The following is a 16858-nucleotide window of genomic DNA, read 5'->3' on the forward strand; positions in this document are numbered from 1 at the left end:
TATCACAAATCACAAATTTGCCTCAAGCGACTGTCAAGGAAATTTTTCAGAAACTTCAAAATCAAGGAAAAAAGTTTGTCTTGCCCAAGGACAGGAGGAGTGGAGTGTGATTAGTAAATGATTAACTCTGCCTACTGAGCCTGATACAGTATAAGCAAATACATGATCAAAATAAAACAAAATACCAGACTAGTGGCCAGAAACAGAGCAATAACAATGTAAGTTTCTCAAATAACAGTGATATTTTTGATGTAATCCTGCACATCACCTGAAATAGATCCCACAGCCCTGGGGGTCCCAGGATCAGCACCTTGGACAGCGATCGTGACAGAATTTGTGCGAAGTGTTCTGAAAAACCACTTGAGCTGAACAGGGAAACTCAAGGCTGCTGAGGCTGCAGACTGATCTATGGGTAGTCTTCAGCCTTTATCATGTTTAATATAATGTTATTTAAACTCACTTAAATTTTATGTTCACTGTTTATTCATTGTGACCCAGAAGCGTTTTGATAGATAGTTATAATAACTGCTGCACATACCGACTGGATGATCCTCCAACAGCTTGAAATTGGCTTATTTATAATTTTTCCCTCCACAGGAATGTATAAAACTCTTCTGATGTTACCCTTGTTTTTAGTTATAATCACACTAATAATGAATTCTATGTATTGATGACAATATTGATCATGCTGATATTAATGATAATTAGGAGACTGAGACAGAGCCTCATTAATGAGACAGACACAGAGACAGTGTACCCACTGTGCCAGCTTGGTGCGGCTGTAGGATCGTCTCCATGGCGACCTCCAGGACCTGCGGGAAGCAAGGGTAAGGTCGGGTAGCATGGCAGCCAGGGATACCTCCAGGGCATGTGGCTGACCGCACACTGGGTTCTCTGTTGTACAGTAGTACTCACACTGGCCATAGAAACACACGTTACCCACTAGAGGGAGTCAGAGAGATGGCTTGACTTCAGAAATAAGGTGGTTTGCATGGACAGTATACAGTATATGCTGATGTCTGGTATAAGGGCAGTGGTAGGCCTGACACAAGCATACCAGGGGAAGTGAAGAAGGTCCTAGACAGCCGGTGGTCAGTAGTTATCTCTCTGATCTCTGTGGTGACATTGATGAGTCGACCAACTACTGGAGGGATCCTGTTAAAGCCTAGCAACCTGAGAGACAGAACAAGACAGAGAGATGAGAACAGAGAAAAATATTAACAAGAACAGTGTGTATAATTCTAGTGCTAATTAATCAGACTTTATCCCTGTGAGACAGGCAGCGTGATAGCTTCGCAGATGAATGAGTGTCAGATCAGTGACTTGATGGCTACAGAATGATCTGTCTACCCACAAGGACACCTCCTGCCTGCTGACAGGGTGTTAAATCATCTGTACCTGTCAAGGTGAAAGGCAGAGATCTCTGCATTGTGTCTTTCAAAATCTGAGAAGTAGAAGAGGTTTACGTCTGTCTCTGCATCTCTGGATTGTCTGTGCAACAAAAACACACACACTCGGAAAAAAAAGAAACTGTACAGGAGAAAACACTTTCAGTCAGCTTGAGTGTCAGACAGTCAGTATTACAGAAGGACAGAGTGGTCTTACTTCATGGGTTTGAGCAGAGCTTGTCCATAGTTTGGGAACGATATGAGCAGTTTGAGCTGGGTACCTCCTGTCTTCTGAACTGAAAGATATGCATAAAGTGCATATAATAGTAATTAGAAATGGACAAGAAAAAAAGCTGTATACTGTTAATATGAGTACTGCAGTGGGCATTGTACTTATTCAGTGCAGCATATTTCACCTGTTTGTCCATATGGTGGCCCATTATATAGTTAACACTAGACCTTCCATTTTGTATGTCACCGCAATAAGTCCCGGATAAAATACTTTATGAATTGGACTTAATTAGTTTTATGGCATCATTTGATCCCTCTGGCTCTATGGATGTCATTGCATTATGTATTATTTGTGTAAAACTATTAAAAAATATATATTTTTGTTATCTTGGAGGTCTCTTTGGGGAACGTTTGGTAGCAGTTTTGCCCCTGCAACTCATAAACAAGGAAATCAGTGTATCATTAGCTAGTTTGGAAGCTAAGGCCCTTTATATTCAAGTACAGCAAGTGTAATCCACCTCACCCACACTCTAAATCAAAGAATGTGTTCTTTCAAGTGTATGAGTTCAGCGCAAGGTCCCAGACTGCTGGAAAAAGAGGCTGCTTTAGTTGTTGCATGCCAAGTTTGGAGGAGCAAGTTCAGTAAATATTTCAAAATATATGAAATATGAGACATAAATGAAATCCTGAGTCATAACCAGTTTCTCTCTCATATTTATTTATGATGATGTTGTTGATGATGATGATGATCATGATCATGATGACGATCGAAAATGTGCCTGAATTAAATGTTTAAAGATATATACATGGTGTCAAACATGAAAAAGAAATGGATGACACAGCAACAAAAAAAATCAGCCTGTAGCCGAGATTAGTGCTTAATCTGCACCGTATAATACAAATCTCGATACATTATTCATCATGCAGTGCGCTGAGAGATGGGGAAAGGGTGTCTTAGATGAGCAAACACAAAATGTGCGTGAGGTGACGCAAGTTGTGTGTGTGTTTATGGATGTCTGTGAGAGATAATGCAAGTTTGTGAGCGGATTATGTTGAACACCCTACAACAAAAGGTCATGTGTGCTGCAGATTAGAGACACAATTATCTGGCTGTCAAGATTTTTTTTTTCTGAACCTCTACACATGTGCCGGCTGTTTGAAATTGTAATTGTATTTTGTGTTTAGGTGTTAGTGTGTGTGCATGTGTGTTTGTGTGTGTGTGTGCAGTGCTTCATTTGCCTCCAAGGAGGAATTGCTCCTTCCTTATGTTTTTATCATAAGTTGTACAAAAACATGGCGCACTCCAGTACAGTGTAATGCTATAAAGCTGTAATGCTCTAGTACACCATGCCAACACAAACTACAGCCTCATCAACACTACAAGCTTCATAAAAATAGTATTTATTGCAGGGCCTGTAATGTCCACACACATCCACAATGAATTTATACCTCTTCCCTGTTTTCGACAAAGAGGATTTGTGGGTCATCAATCAGTGTGCCGAAGCCTCTTCCTGGGTTTATTCTTTCATTCTGTGTGAATGTGCTTTGTGATATCAATGTGTGTGAATTTAAAAGTTTTTCTATACATTAATGTCACGTGTGCCTGAGGATCTGTTATCTTATGTCTCTAACTTTGTGTGAATGTGTGTATTTGTTTCTCAAAAATGTAAACTTTGGCACACCGTATCCACAGAGTGAAAGCTTCAGTGGATGCTCTGTGTTGCCTCTGGCTCTCTCACAAACTACATTGTTTGTATAAAGGGATTAGAAATAAAATGAGAAAGCAGCATGGTTGCAACTCTGTAATTGTGTTTAACCAAAAGGAATCAAATATGGGGATAGTGGCACTGAAAATGAAAAAAGCAAGCGTTTACCCACTTGCCATGAGTTGTTAGACTCCACTCATAACACATTTTCTGATACTTGGCTCCTCAGGCTGCCTTCATCACATCATTCTAAACACAGTGCAGAATATAGATCCAGGTTTAATATGTTAATGACTGAATTAGTTAATGTCAGGAGTGGAGGTTTTAGCAAAGCATAAATAATGTATAAAGAATCATGCCTGCACTCTGCAATATGTTTTCTAATATATCGTACACAGGTGCACCAGTGAGAAGCAATTCTGCCTGGCTGACACTTCAGGATGTATTTTAGGAACAGAGAGATTAAAAAGAGAGAAATTAAATCACTGTTTACCATCTACCTTCTTCAGCACAGCTTACTCTAATGTCTCTCCTTTCTTTCTAAAATTTTACCCGGGCCTGACCTGTTAGCCCTCTCTCTCCTCCTTACTCACCAGCACCGAGGATACGCTGTGTTGCCAAAGAGTGAGTCAGCTGGGCCAGATTGGGGTCCTTCCTGTTGTACAGCTCCCTGCGAGAGATGCCCAGGTGGAACCGCAGCCAGGGAGGGTGGGTCTCCACATCGCTGGTCCAAGCGACTTTGTCGTAGCCTTCCTCCTGACTGGCACTCTGCCTTCCGGAGAGGAAGTAGAAGTGATAAATAGACAGAACCTGCCAATGAGGGTTACTGTCAAACTGAAGCTCAGAGAGTTTGTTTCATGGGGCTACAAAGAGATATAAAACGCACTGTAGGGCTAAAATGTGTAATGGAGAATACATATATTAAAGCTCCATTTAAAGCAACACATTACATTACATTCATGATAGGAATAAATATCCCCAAGAGTTGTTTCTAGTAATGAGACTGTGGTGCAACAATGATTTATTGTACAATACAGACCATTATGAAACACATCTACAGTCATACTAGCAGCTCAGTGAAGCTGTATTTAGGCACAACAATGTTTGTGCTTGATGCTTGAGTTAAATTTTAATTTCAGCATGCTAACATGCTCACAATGACCAAATGTTAACCATGTTAACCATCTTAGTTAGTGTGTTAGCTAATTAACACTCCACACAAAGTAAAGCTGTGGTTGAGGGGAATGCCATTAGTTTTGCAGGCATTTGGTCATAAACTTAAGTATTGGATAATTTGAAATTTGACGATAGATGAAAAGTCAGATGATCTCCAAAGGGATTACAATTCATCCTGAGGGGACCATGAATGTCTACCAAATTTCATAGCAATCCATCTAGTAGTTGCTGAGACATTTAACTAAAAAAACAAAATGTCAACCTCATGGTGGTGCTGGAGGAAAAGTTAGAGGATCACCAAAGTTTGTAGGATTCTTCCTCTGGTGACCATGTTTGTAATTGCATCCAATAATTGTTGAGATAATTCAGTCTGGAGAAAAGTAGGGGACTGACTAACAGACCAACATTGCCATTCCTAGAGCCACACCACTAACGTGGCTGAAGAGAGGTGTGTCATGATCTCATTTGTAAATGTTCAGGTTTTGAATAGAAACCTCTCAAACTCCTGGGCCGAGCATTATTAATGAATAATCAGGGGGAATTAACAAGGAGGGAGAACACTAACCACATTTTTTAGGGGACTTTGTTAGTTGTATTTGAGGTTAATTGATATATTTTCTCCATCTGTTTAATTATTACACTGCCACCTGTTCCACTCACCACTGACTGTCACTGGTGATGGCGTCTTCCCTCTCATCCTCCTCACTTCCTGTTTCTCTTGCATCTTCATGTGTCTTCACCCTCAGTAGCCAATCATCTTCTTGCAGCTCTGGGCTTGGCAGGTTGTACAAAAGGTGCTCAAAAAGTGCCTCCAGCTTAGAACGACCCTTAACCTTTTGGATCAGTTTTCCATCTCCAATGAGTTTCTTCTCTCTCTCAGTGGTGTCAGTGAGGGAGTCTTTCTCTTTATGGTGTAACAGGGCCTTTAGCTTGTCATGTTCCTCATCGTGGGTGCTTGTTGGCAGTTTATGTGAAGAGGAGGCAGCCAGAGAAGAGGTTGAGATTGACTGATGGCCCTGGATGTCAGTTCTGAGATTGGAGGAGGAGGAAGAGGAGGTGGGAAGGACACAGGCTGTCTGGAGGACAGAGAGACAAAAAAATGCCAGAAGGAGGTGGAGAGCGAGGGACAGACATGCCAGACCAAGATAGATGGAGCGAGTGGATCGGCCCAGGTACTGTCTCACCATGCTGGGAGACAGAAAAGGATCAACAGAGTGAAACATTATAAATCCAAACAGACCGTGGAGCCCTGCCAAACCCTTCAGATGAAGATGAAAGTTTTTATGCTCATTGCATTCCACAAAATAAGAAAAACACCAGATAAATAATAACCTTAACTTTGAAGTAACAGAACTCACAAAGGCAGTGCAACAAGGTAAAGGCCAATTAATCTTTTAAATCGACAATTAGGCGATTAATTGATTAGTCTGTCAACAGTAAAATGAAAACATTTTGATAATCGATTAAAACCAAAAATGCCATAAATCCACAGATTCCAGCCTCTCAAATGTGAATATTTCCTGGATCTCTTTGTCTTCTCTGATAGTAAATTGAATATCTTTGGTTTTTGGACCACCAGTCGGACAAAACAAGTCACACTGAGATGCTTTGAAACAATATGGAAATCTGTCAACACCTATTTAAAAAACCTTTGACTGTGAAGAGGAAAAGTAGCTGCAATTAAACTGATATACTGTACAGTAAAACATTTTAGACACAATATTTGGTACAAATTACAAAACTATAGCCTCAAAAATAACCACAGCATACATTTACAACTCTATGACACAGTCTTATGTCTGTTTTTGTTGAATACCAGGGGAAGATTAACAAATCAATACTTAAAGTAATAGTTTAGTATTTTGGGAGATATGCTTATTGCTTCCTTTCCCAAAGTTAGATAAGAAGATCAATACCACTCTAATATTTAATCTGTACAAAAACGGTAAAAAGGACACCTTGTGGAGGTTATGTACTGGAATATTTCTTGGCTGGGAGCATTCCCTTTCTGGAGTCTTGTGGTGACTGTGATTTTTGCCAGGCAACCAGCAGAGACTCCAGGAAGTGACTTCATATAGCCAAGAACTACTCCATGTCAATTTGTAAGCTTTAGATGTGTTAGTAGGTGCATTTTGTTGTCATTGAGTAGAGCCAGCTAGCTGTTTCCCCATTTCCAGGCTTCATGCTAAGCTAAACTCACCAGTTGAACGTGATGGTTTCCCATTTACAGTACAACGAACACTGTTACCTCATCATGCTCCCATACTACCACAACACAACATCCCACTGGTAAAGAAATTCAGCAGCTTTTTCATGATCATCAGGATGAAGTTGAACACGTCCTTTAGTCTCTTCAGCACAAAAAACAATTGAAACTTTATGGGATGTTCAGGAACACAAAGGACATTTCTACCTTATTTATTCTTCAATAAACTGGAAGCTCTTCTTGAAAAATTAACAATATCATACTAAACTGGATCCCTACACTTTATTATCCACAGTACTTCATACATAGAGTATATAATGTATAGTGAGATACTGCTTTTATTCTTGGCTAAACTCTTTCTCTTTGCACAAATAAACAAACATTTTGAGGAATAAACTGATTAATTTAGACTGTCAGACAGGAAGGTGGATGGACACAGAAACGGGCACCCATACAGACATTCACACTGCATGAAGTACCAAATTGTCAGATAATCATTTAAATCAAATGCTCCAAAAAAAGGAAAAGCTCACTGAAGAAGATCAATACATTATTGAACGACTTGCTGCTCCCAAATTCCCTGTGTAGACCAGCAGGCTGGAGGAATTACTTACATCTCTTTCCCTTCTAGACCTTTTTCTTCTCCCTCGCTCTCTATTCCGCTCCCCTTCCTCTGTTAATGAGAGAGATATTCAAAGTTTGGTAGCATTTCTACCACAGATTGCATTTGTGTGTTTGTTTTCTATCATGCGGCCACTGCAATCCAAACAGAAATGAGAGGACTGGCATGTTGCGGTTGCGGTGACCTATGTCTGCGTGACCCAGAGTCACGAGGGAGGGAATGATAATATACTGCCAAATGATCTTTTAGTCTGCCTGGATCAATACAGAGTGGGTGATAATGGTGATGCTAAACAGCACTGCTGTATGGAGGGCTAACACAATATTTTTGACACATAATGTAAGAAGATGTTAAAAAACAAATTTAAATTTCACCTCAATTTCTCCTTCTTTAATATCCTGTCCCTAAAGCAATAATTGACACCACTCTCATGTCTGCATGGTAAACATGAAGCTACCAAAAGCAACTGGTTAGCTTATCTTAGTATAAGGACAAGGAACAAGGAAAAAGCAAGCCTAGCTCTGTCCGAAGGTAACAAAATCTGCCTAACAGCACCTTTTAATAATCACTATTTAACACCTTATGTCTCATTTGTTCATTCTTTATACAAAAACCGAAGTATAGAAACAACAGTTCATCATTTTATGGGGGCTATGTGCCAGACTATTTCTTGGCTGGGACCAGTAACCTCATAAAACCGGTCAAGGCAGATGGCCGCCCACCAAGAGCCGGGGTCTGCTTGAGGTTTCTACCCATTAAAGGGGAGTTTTTCCTTACCGCTGTCACCAAGTGCTTGCTCATGGGGGAATTGTTGGGTCTCTGTAAATTAAAGAGTACGGTCTTGACCTGCTCTATGTGAAAAGTGCCTTGAGATGACTTTTGTTGTGATATGACGCTATATAAATAAAAATTGATTGATTGATTGATTGAAAACCACAATGTGTCATTTTTAAACTTAGGGTTTATTTGTAGATTAAAGCAAATGAGACATAACATGTTAATTAGTGAGCTTTAGAGGTGCTCTTGGGATTTTGATTTTGTTACCATCATACAGAGCCAGTTGGTTATGTGTTTCTAGTCTTTGTGCTAAGCTAAGCTAACTAGTTGCTCGTGGTAGCTTCATATTTATTTTACCCAAGACACGAGAGTGGTGTCAATCTTCTCATCTAACTCCCAATTAGAAAGTGGGTAAGCTCATTTTCTAAAATGTCAAGCTATTCCTTTAACCCCATGTAGTCCACAATTTTTTATTTTCTCCATCTTTCCCCATATGGCTCTTGTTGTAGTCCCTCTTCAACAGTTTCTCTCTCAATTTAATTCAAATAATTTCTGCCTCTGCTTTTACTTTTGAAAGGATACTTGATGTGATTTGTGTTCATTCTGTGAATTAAAGGTGGCTCCTTTTTAAAAATAAGAACAAAGTTTTGCTTAAACACTTACTCAAGATTAGGCAGTTGGGTCCTTTGTTATAAACAATTTAATCTTGGCAGCATATTACTATAAGGTGCACACACATGCATACAGAGAAACATGCAGAGTAATGAATTCATATTCTAAAGGAGCCCAGATTAAATATTCATCTCTTTAACAGTCTCTTTTTGTCTTTCTTTGAACCTGCCCCCCTTATTTTTCCCCCACGCCCTTTTTACATAAAACCATGCATTATATCTCCTGCTGTCACATTTAATCCTCTCTGACTTTCAGTATTTTCTGTCCTCTGAGGGTTGGAAAATCATTCTCTCACATACTGCTAATTAGCAAACTATATGTTTCTGTTAATTTGCTAACTTAGCTTTGAGAGAGAATGTATAATGTATGTTGCAGCAGGTCCCAGCAGAATAGGCCAGTGTTTTTTAAACCTGCGGCAATATGCTGTGCTTTTATATGCAGTTTCTAGGAGTGTTTCATTACTTGTAAACAACTGTTAAATGTCACAAATTACATCACAAACACTCACACACAGAATGACTCACTTGTCAGATTACTCAGTGCCATTATTTGTCATGTTTGAATGAGGAAAAATCTGTGATATTATTTTCTTTATTAATCGGTTAATCATTTGTTCTCTGCGTGTGTTTGTGTATGTGTGTGTGTGTGTGTGTTTTAAGAACAGAAGATATGATCTCAGCACAACAGCTACAGCACTGCATTGTTCAGCAGAACTAAAGTTAAACAGTTTACCACATTGTTTGAATGTGAGCCATGTAATGAACAGTAGGACACAATATATCATTAAAGTGAGTCATACTGTACTAAGAAAACCAGGACACGGCTGGGAATATTGTTATATTATTGTCAGCAAATCTCATCAAAAGACCAAAACCAAGAAATACTTTGTCATCTCCCGTCTATCTGTGACACTCAGCCCCAAGCCCAATGGTTCCTACATAAATCTTTAAACAGGTCATAAATATGTGCTTTCATTTATAAATAAGGATAAATAATTTCCCAAAACAGCTGAGCACCGTAGTTTTTAGCAAACATTACTCAAACAGGAGTAAATAGTTGGGGATTGTATTTAAGACAGCAAGACGGTGGATGTGAGATTGACTCAAAATAAACTACAGTTCCCATGTTCACTGATATATTTTTAATAGTTTTTGGACAACAATGGAGCTCTATGACACATAGGTTTTGGATACACAGACAATACTTGATAAATTAATTTTTGGTTTGGGTCTTTTCACAGGATTCGTTGACAAAAAGAAATGCAATATATACAGGGTCACCACATGTATTCTTTAAAGTACTAGAACATAATAAAATAGGGCTGTATAAGTAACAAAAAAAAAAAAAAGACAGACCAAAATGGACCCTGACAATCTCGGAGAACCCATTGACTATTGTCTGATGATGATTTAGCCTCTGGAGGCAACAGTCAATGTGTCTGGGCATCCAGTGTAGCCCGCAGCTTCTTCTTCCATGCGCCGGTCATTGTTTACAGTTTGATATGACAACTTGCTAAAGCAAATTTCAAGTGAATTGAAAGCAGTTTGTTTATTTTATTACACAAGTCAAACGTTTCTCCACACAACACACAAACATTGATACTTTTTGTAGGTATTTTAGGTCCAGACAACATTTCGTCCAATACGTCTTTCGCTCCCCACACGGAATGTTTACCTGCATTGAAACCAGAACACTTCTGAAACCAAAATCATGTCCCTTGCCTACAGGTTCTGCATTCATATGCAGATATCCGTTATTAGACATTAACCTTGGGATGGCTAGCACTGCTATCCAAGATAATTGAAGAGGCCTAAACTGCGAATGGCTTCAAAAGTTTGGAAATAAAGGGAGAGCTGGCTCTAATACTGACAACTGATGTGTGAGTGGAGCACACACTGTCACACAGGGCACATGCATAATGACAGCTCATAGTGCAAGACATACAGTATAACTAACCGTTATGTAATGTGATATCTTATGAATCCCTGTCTTTCAACAGCCACTAACAGAAAAGATTGTGTTTTTGTTTAAAGTGTCTCTGATCAGTGAAGGCACAATCCTACATACAGTGATTCTGGTTTCTCAGAGCTCTGATCTTATTACAGGATGCCAGGAAATCAAATATAACAACATATTTTGAATTTGTGTTGCTTTCAATTTATTTACAGCCCTTCTCCGATCTTTATTACATTTCTTTCTCTCATCCACGCACATAAAACACACTGAAACCCTCACATTCAAACAGGGAAAACATCCTTCAAAGCTTTGAAGCCCCATTTCCCTCATAGCACTTGCAGCTTAATGTAGGTTGCTTGGAAACAACCCAGAATTTGGCACCTAATTGGAGCGTGCGCGTGCTTTATCCACCAGGCAGGCAGACATCGACTCTGTTGTGCAAACTCAGGATAATAAGACAAAGTGAATTGAAGATCACATCTGGCACTTCGGAGGGAGAACGAGCAGCAAAGGAGCTGTTGGATCATGTTGAGGGTTGACCGATGAAAACCTTAGAGATCAAATGTGTGTGTGCTTGTTAATGTATTAGAGGGTGTTGCAGAGTCCTATATGCATAGAGTAGGCGCCTGAGCAATGGAGCCATCGGAGCAGCTGCACCCCCACTATTAGACTTGGTGGAGCAAACGTGCTTTTGCATCCCAATTTTTTCGTCAAACAACTTTGCTATTTTTAAACATTTGAGCTAGTTCGGATCAAAAATAGTTATATCTGGCTGTTTCATATATAGTATATGAATTAAAAATTACATTTGTGTCATCCTTGCCTAGTCTCTTACAGTCAGAGAACTACGTAAGATACGCTAACTATGTTACTGCGTTCTGAATATCTGTCTGGTTGGTTTTCAATCATTGTGCTGCACTCGGACAAGTCAAGACCGATGTCAGACGGTCACTCTGACTCTGTTGGTGCAGACTAAAAATGAAATGTCAAAGTTTGTTGAATTTTTTCGAACTGCCCAGCAAGAAGTCGAGACATGATGATGCCAAAGCACAGAAACAGGTAGATTAGCTAGCATGTTGGATGTCAAAGCTAAGATAGCCATCAGGTCTGTTAGCTACGTAATGTGTTATTGGAGTATTTGAGTACTTTTGCATGTGAATGAAGAAGCTGTTTAGCTAGCTAATGTTTGCTAGCTAGCTACTGTAACTACATAGCTATCGGACTTGGATTATTTTCTCTCTCACTCTCCCTCTCTTTCTCCCTCCCATTCTTTACCTGTTTAGCCTAAGTTCATTTATTCACAAACCAGTTCAGTGTATTCATAAAAGTGTTGCTCTCCTTAATGTAGAATGAAGCGACTCAGGGAGGACAGAAAGAGACCTAAGATTTTAATTTATAGTGCAGTATAAACTGAGCTTTATAGTGAAAGAGTAACTTTATTGGTCATGATTAAAGGCTCTATATTGCAGGAAATGGCACTGTCAGATGTTAATTAAATGAAAATTTTCCTGCCATACCTCTTCTTGCCTTTCACTAAGTAGGTACCCATGCCTGTATGTGTGTCAAATTTGTCTCCCCATGTACTAGTTGTGTGTGTGTGTAAAAACGGCTTAAGTGGCCTTATGAGCACCCAAGGGTGCAGGGGTTTTTTAGGTGTGTGCGAGTGTGGAATATAAAGAGAGTGAAGTGTTTAATCATGTGTCAGCCGATGTTTGAAGTGCTGGAGGCGCTGTATGATCTCTCTTACTCCCTCTCGCTCTCTGGTTTTCTTTCTCTTTGTGTTTAACCTACAGTGTGTGTGTGTTGTGTTTCATCATGTGTCAGCTAGTGTCTGATGTTATGGAGGGGGTCCTTGACCCCCACCCACCCCCCACCCCCTCCCCCTCCCCCCACCCTTTTCACTTGTCCTCCTACTCTTCGTCTCTCACTCGGTCACTACTTATCTCTCGCTCACCTGCTCTGTCTTCATCTCCTCTCTCTTTCTGCCTACTCCCACTCGTCCCCCCCTCTCTCTCTAAGCTCAGAGGCCCGGAGTCTTTGAAAGCATTGACTCCTGTGGCTCCCGCTGCTGCTGCTGCTACATTCCTGGTATGGATGGGCATGAATATTTCATCCGAGGAGAGAGAGAGAGAGAAGGGAGGGGGGGGGTTGGAGGTTGGCGGGGATCGAAAGACGTGGGAGACGAAAGAGAGAGAATGAGAGAATGTGATGGAGCAAATCAGGTGAGAGCAATAGGTACAAATAAAGACAAAGAGGAACAAATCAAACGGGAAGAGAGGGAAAAAAAAGACACAAACAGAGAGAGAGCGATGCAGGGGAAGAGAGGTAAGATAGATGTTGGAGACCATGAGGAGGAAGCTCGCATGGAATACCAAGTAGAGTTAGAGCAACAATGTATTTGATATGCATGGTTTATTTGGAGAGGCGCATTTACTCCTCTGTGAACACACACACACACACACACAAACACAACTCACCAAAACAACACCTATAAAAGTGGAAAATCATATAAACTGTCTGCAGTCCAGAAATATTGTAGTCTCAGTAGTCATTCTAATTTTCACACCGTGTTCATATCCTCACTCCATCCATCTTTCATAACCTCTGGTGCATCTCTCTCTCTCTCCTTCTCATTTATTTCAAGGTGACAGCTTTTGGGATAATCTAATCCTGCATCTCTCCACATGGGACAATCTGTCATGAGATGTAGCTGTGTGTGTGGATCTGTGGACGTTATTGTGAGAGGTAGTGGAGGGCAATTAAGAATGAAGTGAAAAGGGAAGGAAGGGAAGAAAGAATGAAAGAGCATGGTCAAAATTGAAGCAGCAGAGACTGAGATATCCTGACTTTTAGCATCTACGTGTCTGACGTGGCAAAGGGCCTAAGTCGAGTAAGTCATGTCTGATTCCAAAAACCCTGAATCCTACACTTCCCATAATGCAACTTGATAGCATCTTTCATTCGAGTCTCCCTGCCTGATTAAAAACACACACATCTTTCAAATTCCACACCAGTTTGTGACACAGAATTAAATATTTATACATACATACATTTGAAGTCTGAAGTTGAACAGAGATAATCCTGATGATGTCATCGGGGTAAGGTTAAAATACTCCCTACACAGCCACAGAAGATATTATCCAGCGTTTTTCACAGACTGTACAATACTTGATGATACATACAATGAATTAACTGAACTTCATGTGTAAAATCTTTCTCATAAAACAGCAGATCACAGTAGAAAAACTTGCTTGCACGCTGGCAGCACAGTGAAGTGTTGCCTGTTTAACTGCCTGTTTTTCAGTGCTTCTGAAAACGTAGTTATTGAAAAGGCTTTTGTGTTGTATTGGTCCATATGTTATTGTTTCATCACTTTAAGTTTTGCACTCAATACTGTAGTTTTTTTTTACCCTTATGTTTGCGGCACTGTATATTAATAATAATAACATCTTGTATTCTTGTCTTTTTAAGCAATTTTATTCCTGGTATTTTACTATTTCTGCCTCCCAATTTTATTGTCTGATCTGAAATTCTTTTGTTTTTTATTGTTTTATGTTTTACTCTTTCAGCATTTTATTAGTTAATAAAGCACTTTGTAATATTGGTTTTGATAACTATATATAACAGTTGGAGAAACCAGTTTTTTCTCTAAAATAATCCAAGCAGCACCAGGTTGTGTAATCAAATCTAAAATCAAATGCAGTACCTTTGTCCCAGATCTGCGCTATTTTATTTTTGCAGGTGCTTTTAATGTTGTCTGTCTGCTCTTGTGTCTCTGCTCACCAGCTCATATGCTAACGTTGCCACACTTGAAAAACCTGCAGTATAATATCAGTCCTATTACAGTGCTCCATCTATTCAATTCTATTGTATTCTGGCTCGAATTGTAATAATCGAGAAATTCAACCTCTGCAGTTGTCTTTCTAACTGCAGAGCCCTTTACTGTAGGTGGTAGTAACAGCAAGATCATCTCTATAGAGCCATGGGAGAGGTCAGAGGTCATCTCAGCTTACAAACTGAGCCTTAGGTGGTCTGTGATGAAGCAATAAGTCCGCCTTTGAAGTGGAGAGCTTACAGCAGCATAGCGGCACAGTTAGCATGAGTACAGTGACACTGGCACTGGCAGCATCCTATGCAAGTAATGACTCTTTTCTACCTCTACTTGTTTATTGCTTGCTCATTTCACAAAACCTGCAACAGCCCCGCCAGTCTCCTGACAAGTGATGCAAGAAAAACCACCTCAGCCTCCTCGCTTTCAACACCATCCTAGAAATTTGATGACAGCTTCAAGCAGACTTTACACTGCAAAAATAAAGTGGCAAGACATGTGTTTTGGTTGGTACAAAAAAATCTAAGAAGTAAGACTGTTAAAAGCATGTGGTATGTAAGTGGCCATGTGGCTCATGAGTCAGAGAGTTGCACCATTGTCGTGCTGCTAATACAGGCTTGTGATTCCTAATTGATGAGTTTTATTTAGAGTGGTTGCGTGGTAGATTTGGAGAATCCATTACTCATGAAGATGTAGGTTGTGGGTCTTTTTTCTTGACTACAATTTTTCAAATACTGAGGAGAAGAGAACTGAGAGGACACAAGGGTAGAAAGAGTGATTTTTAATTTTCTCAAGATAAAGTTGTCAGCTGATCAATAAACTGACTAATCGTTGCAGCTCTATTTGACATTATATACCAGAGCAGTTGATCAAGATCTTACCTGGTAGATTAATTTATGATGAATATAACCAGCCCTAATCAAAACTGTTGCTGAACTAATTATCTGTCCATGAATTAATTGATCATTATTGGTTTAGGATTTTATTGGATTGTTTCTAAATTTTTCCCCCCTCATGTTATAGATGGGGTTACAGTGGGGTTTGTTTTATTTCATTGTATTTTATTATTTTATTGTATTTTGTTATTTTGTGTTGTCATTGAAATGATTATTGCTCTGCTCTTCCTTTGGAAATAAGAACAATTTATGTCAAAGATGAAGTTGTCAGCAAAAAGCCAAAATTGCAAAGTGCGTGAGTGTATGCGTGTGTGTGTGTGTGTGTAGCACACACACCAGCAGTAAATTGATTTCCAGCAGATGGCATGAAAAGCCCTCAGAGGACACGAGCGTGTGCTCGCTTAGGAAATATTTGGAGGACAAAACACAGAGATGGATACATTTTTAAACAGGTCTATTCACACAAAGACACACACACGCACCTAGAAATACAACATGGAGGGTCTCTGAGTGCAGAGCACATTTATATTTCAGTTGAGGTAATAAAATAGACTCCACCGCTCCACATTGGCTGCTCGGTGTTGTCCTGTACATAAACATGGTTTAATCACTCACATTCTGTTATGAGTAGGTAATACGTGTAAAATCTGACATGACCAACAGATCTGATTTGGTTTTCTGTCCCTAGTTTAAATTTTCTTTTATACTCCTCTTTATTAATTTTCATACTTTGCTTGTATTTATGAAATTGGACAGTTCAACTGTTATGTAGTCACTCTGCATTTCTCACCCTTCATCGTTTCACATTCTCACACTCCACTCATTTTCTCACTCCCCCTCTCATCTTCTGACACTCATTTGTCTTCACACAACAATTTTATTTTTTCTCATCTTTTTTCATTGTTTGCGCAGTATACAGAAACAAGGAAATAAATGCATCTAATGAAGAATAATGAAGGAAATCCATATTGTGAATGCAGACACTAAGATTGATGGATTTTCAAAATGTATCACCACAAAACAAAATACTTGACAGTTTCTTGCCTGGAGACACAAACACTTCAGTCCAAAATCCAAAGAAAAGGACGTTGTGAAGGACACAAGTGCTCAAGCAAGTGAACATTTAAAAAAAATACAATGCACAGAGAGTGAATCATTCAGGATGTGTTTTATAAATAAATGAAGGCACAAAGTGGGTTGTCAGTAACAGGCACGACCAAGAGCCGGGCAAGGTGCCTTCACACACACACACACACATACACACACACACACATAATCTTGACAACTGAGCTCTGAATTGAGTCACAGGCTGCAGTAATTATCATGCATCTGCTCAACCCATCGCAGTGAGACTGGAAGGAGTGAGAGACAAAAGGTTCAGAGAGAGGGGATGTAATTA

At 39.6% G+C, this 16858-nt stretch overlaps 1 protein-coding gene and 1 long non-coding RNA gene across 3 annotated transcripts in view; one reads left to right on the forward strand and one right to left on the reverse strand.

The window, feature by feature from the left end:
- LOC137168633 (uncharacterized) overlaps positions 1-4010 on the forward strand; it is a 6938-nt gene extending 2928 nt beyond the window's left edge. For both annotated transcript variants that reach the window (XR_010924310.1, XR_010924311.1), the window contains exon 3: positions 3922-4010. This is a non-coding gene — a long non-coding RNA (uncharacterized lncRNA). The remainder of the gene's footprint in view (positions 1-3921) is intronic.
- The window catches only part of LOC137168628 (extracellular serine/threonine protein kinase FAM20C-like), a 9328-nt gene extending 1701 nt beyond the window's left edge, over positions 1-7627 (reverse strand). Inside the window, exons 1-7 of the mRNA XM_067571335.1 lie at positions 7322-7627; positions 5162-5689; positions 3919-4097; positions 1606-1684; positions 1399-1491; positions 1058-1173; positions 762-942 (exon numbers count right to left, since the gene is read on the reverse strand). Of these exons, the coding sequence (XP_067427436.1) occupies positions 762-942; positions 1058-1173; positions 1399-1491; positions 1606-1684; positions 3919-4097; positions 5162-5688 (1175 nt within the window). The 5' untranslated portion in view covers position 5689; positions 7322-7627. The remainder of the gene's footprint in view (positions 1-761; positions 943-1057; positions 1174-1398; positions 1492-1605; positions 1685-3918; positions 4098-5161; positions 5690-7321) is intronic.
- Positions 7628-16858: the final 9231 nt, after the last annotated feature.

This window comes from Thunnus thynnus, chromosome 17, assembly GCF_963924715.1.
Source record: "Thunnus thynnus chromosome 17, fThuThy2.1, whole genome shotgun sequence".
NCBI lineage: Eukaryota > Metazoa > Chordata > Actinopteri > Scombriformes > Scombridae > Thunnus > Thunnus thynnus.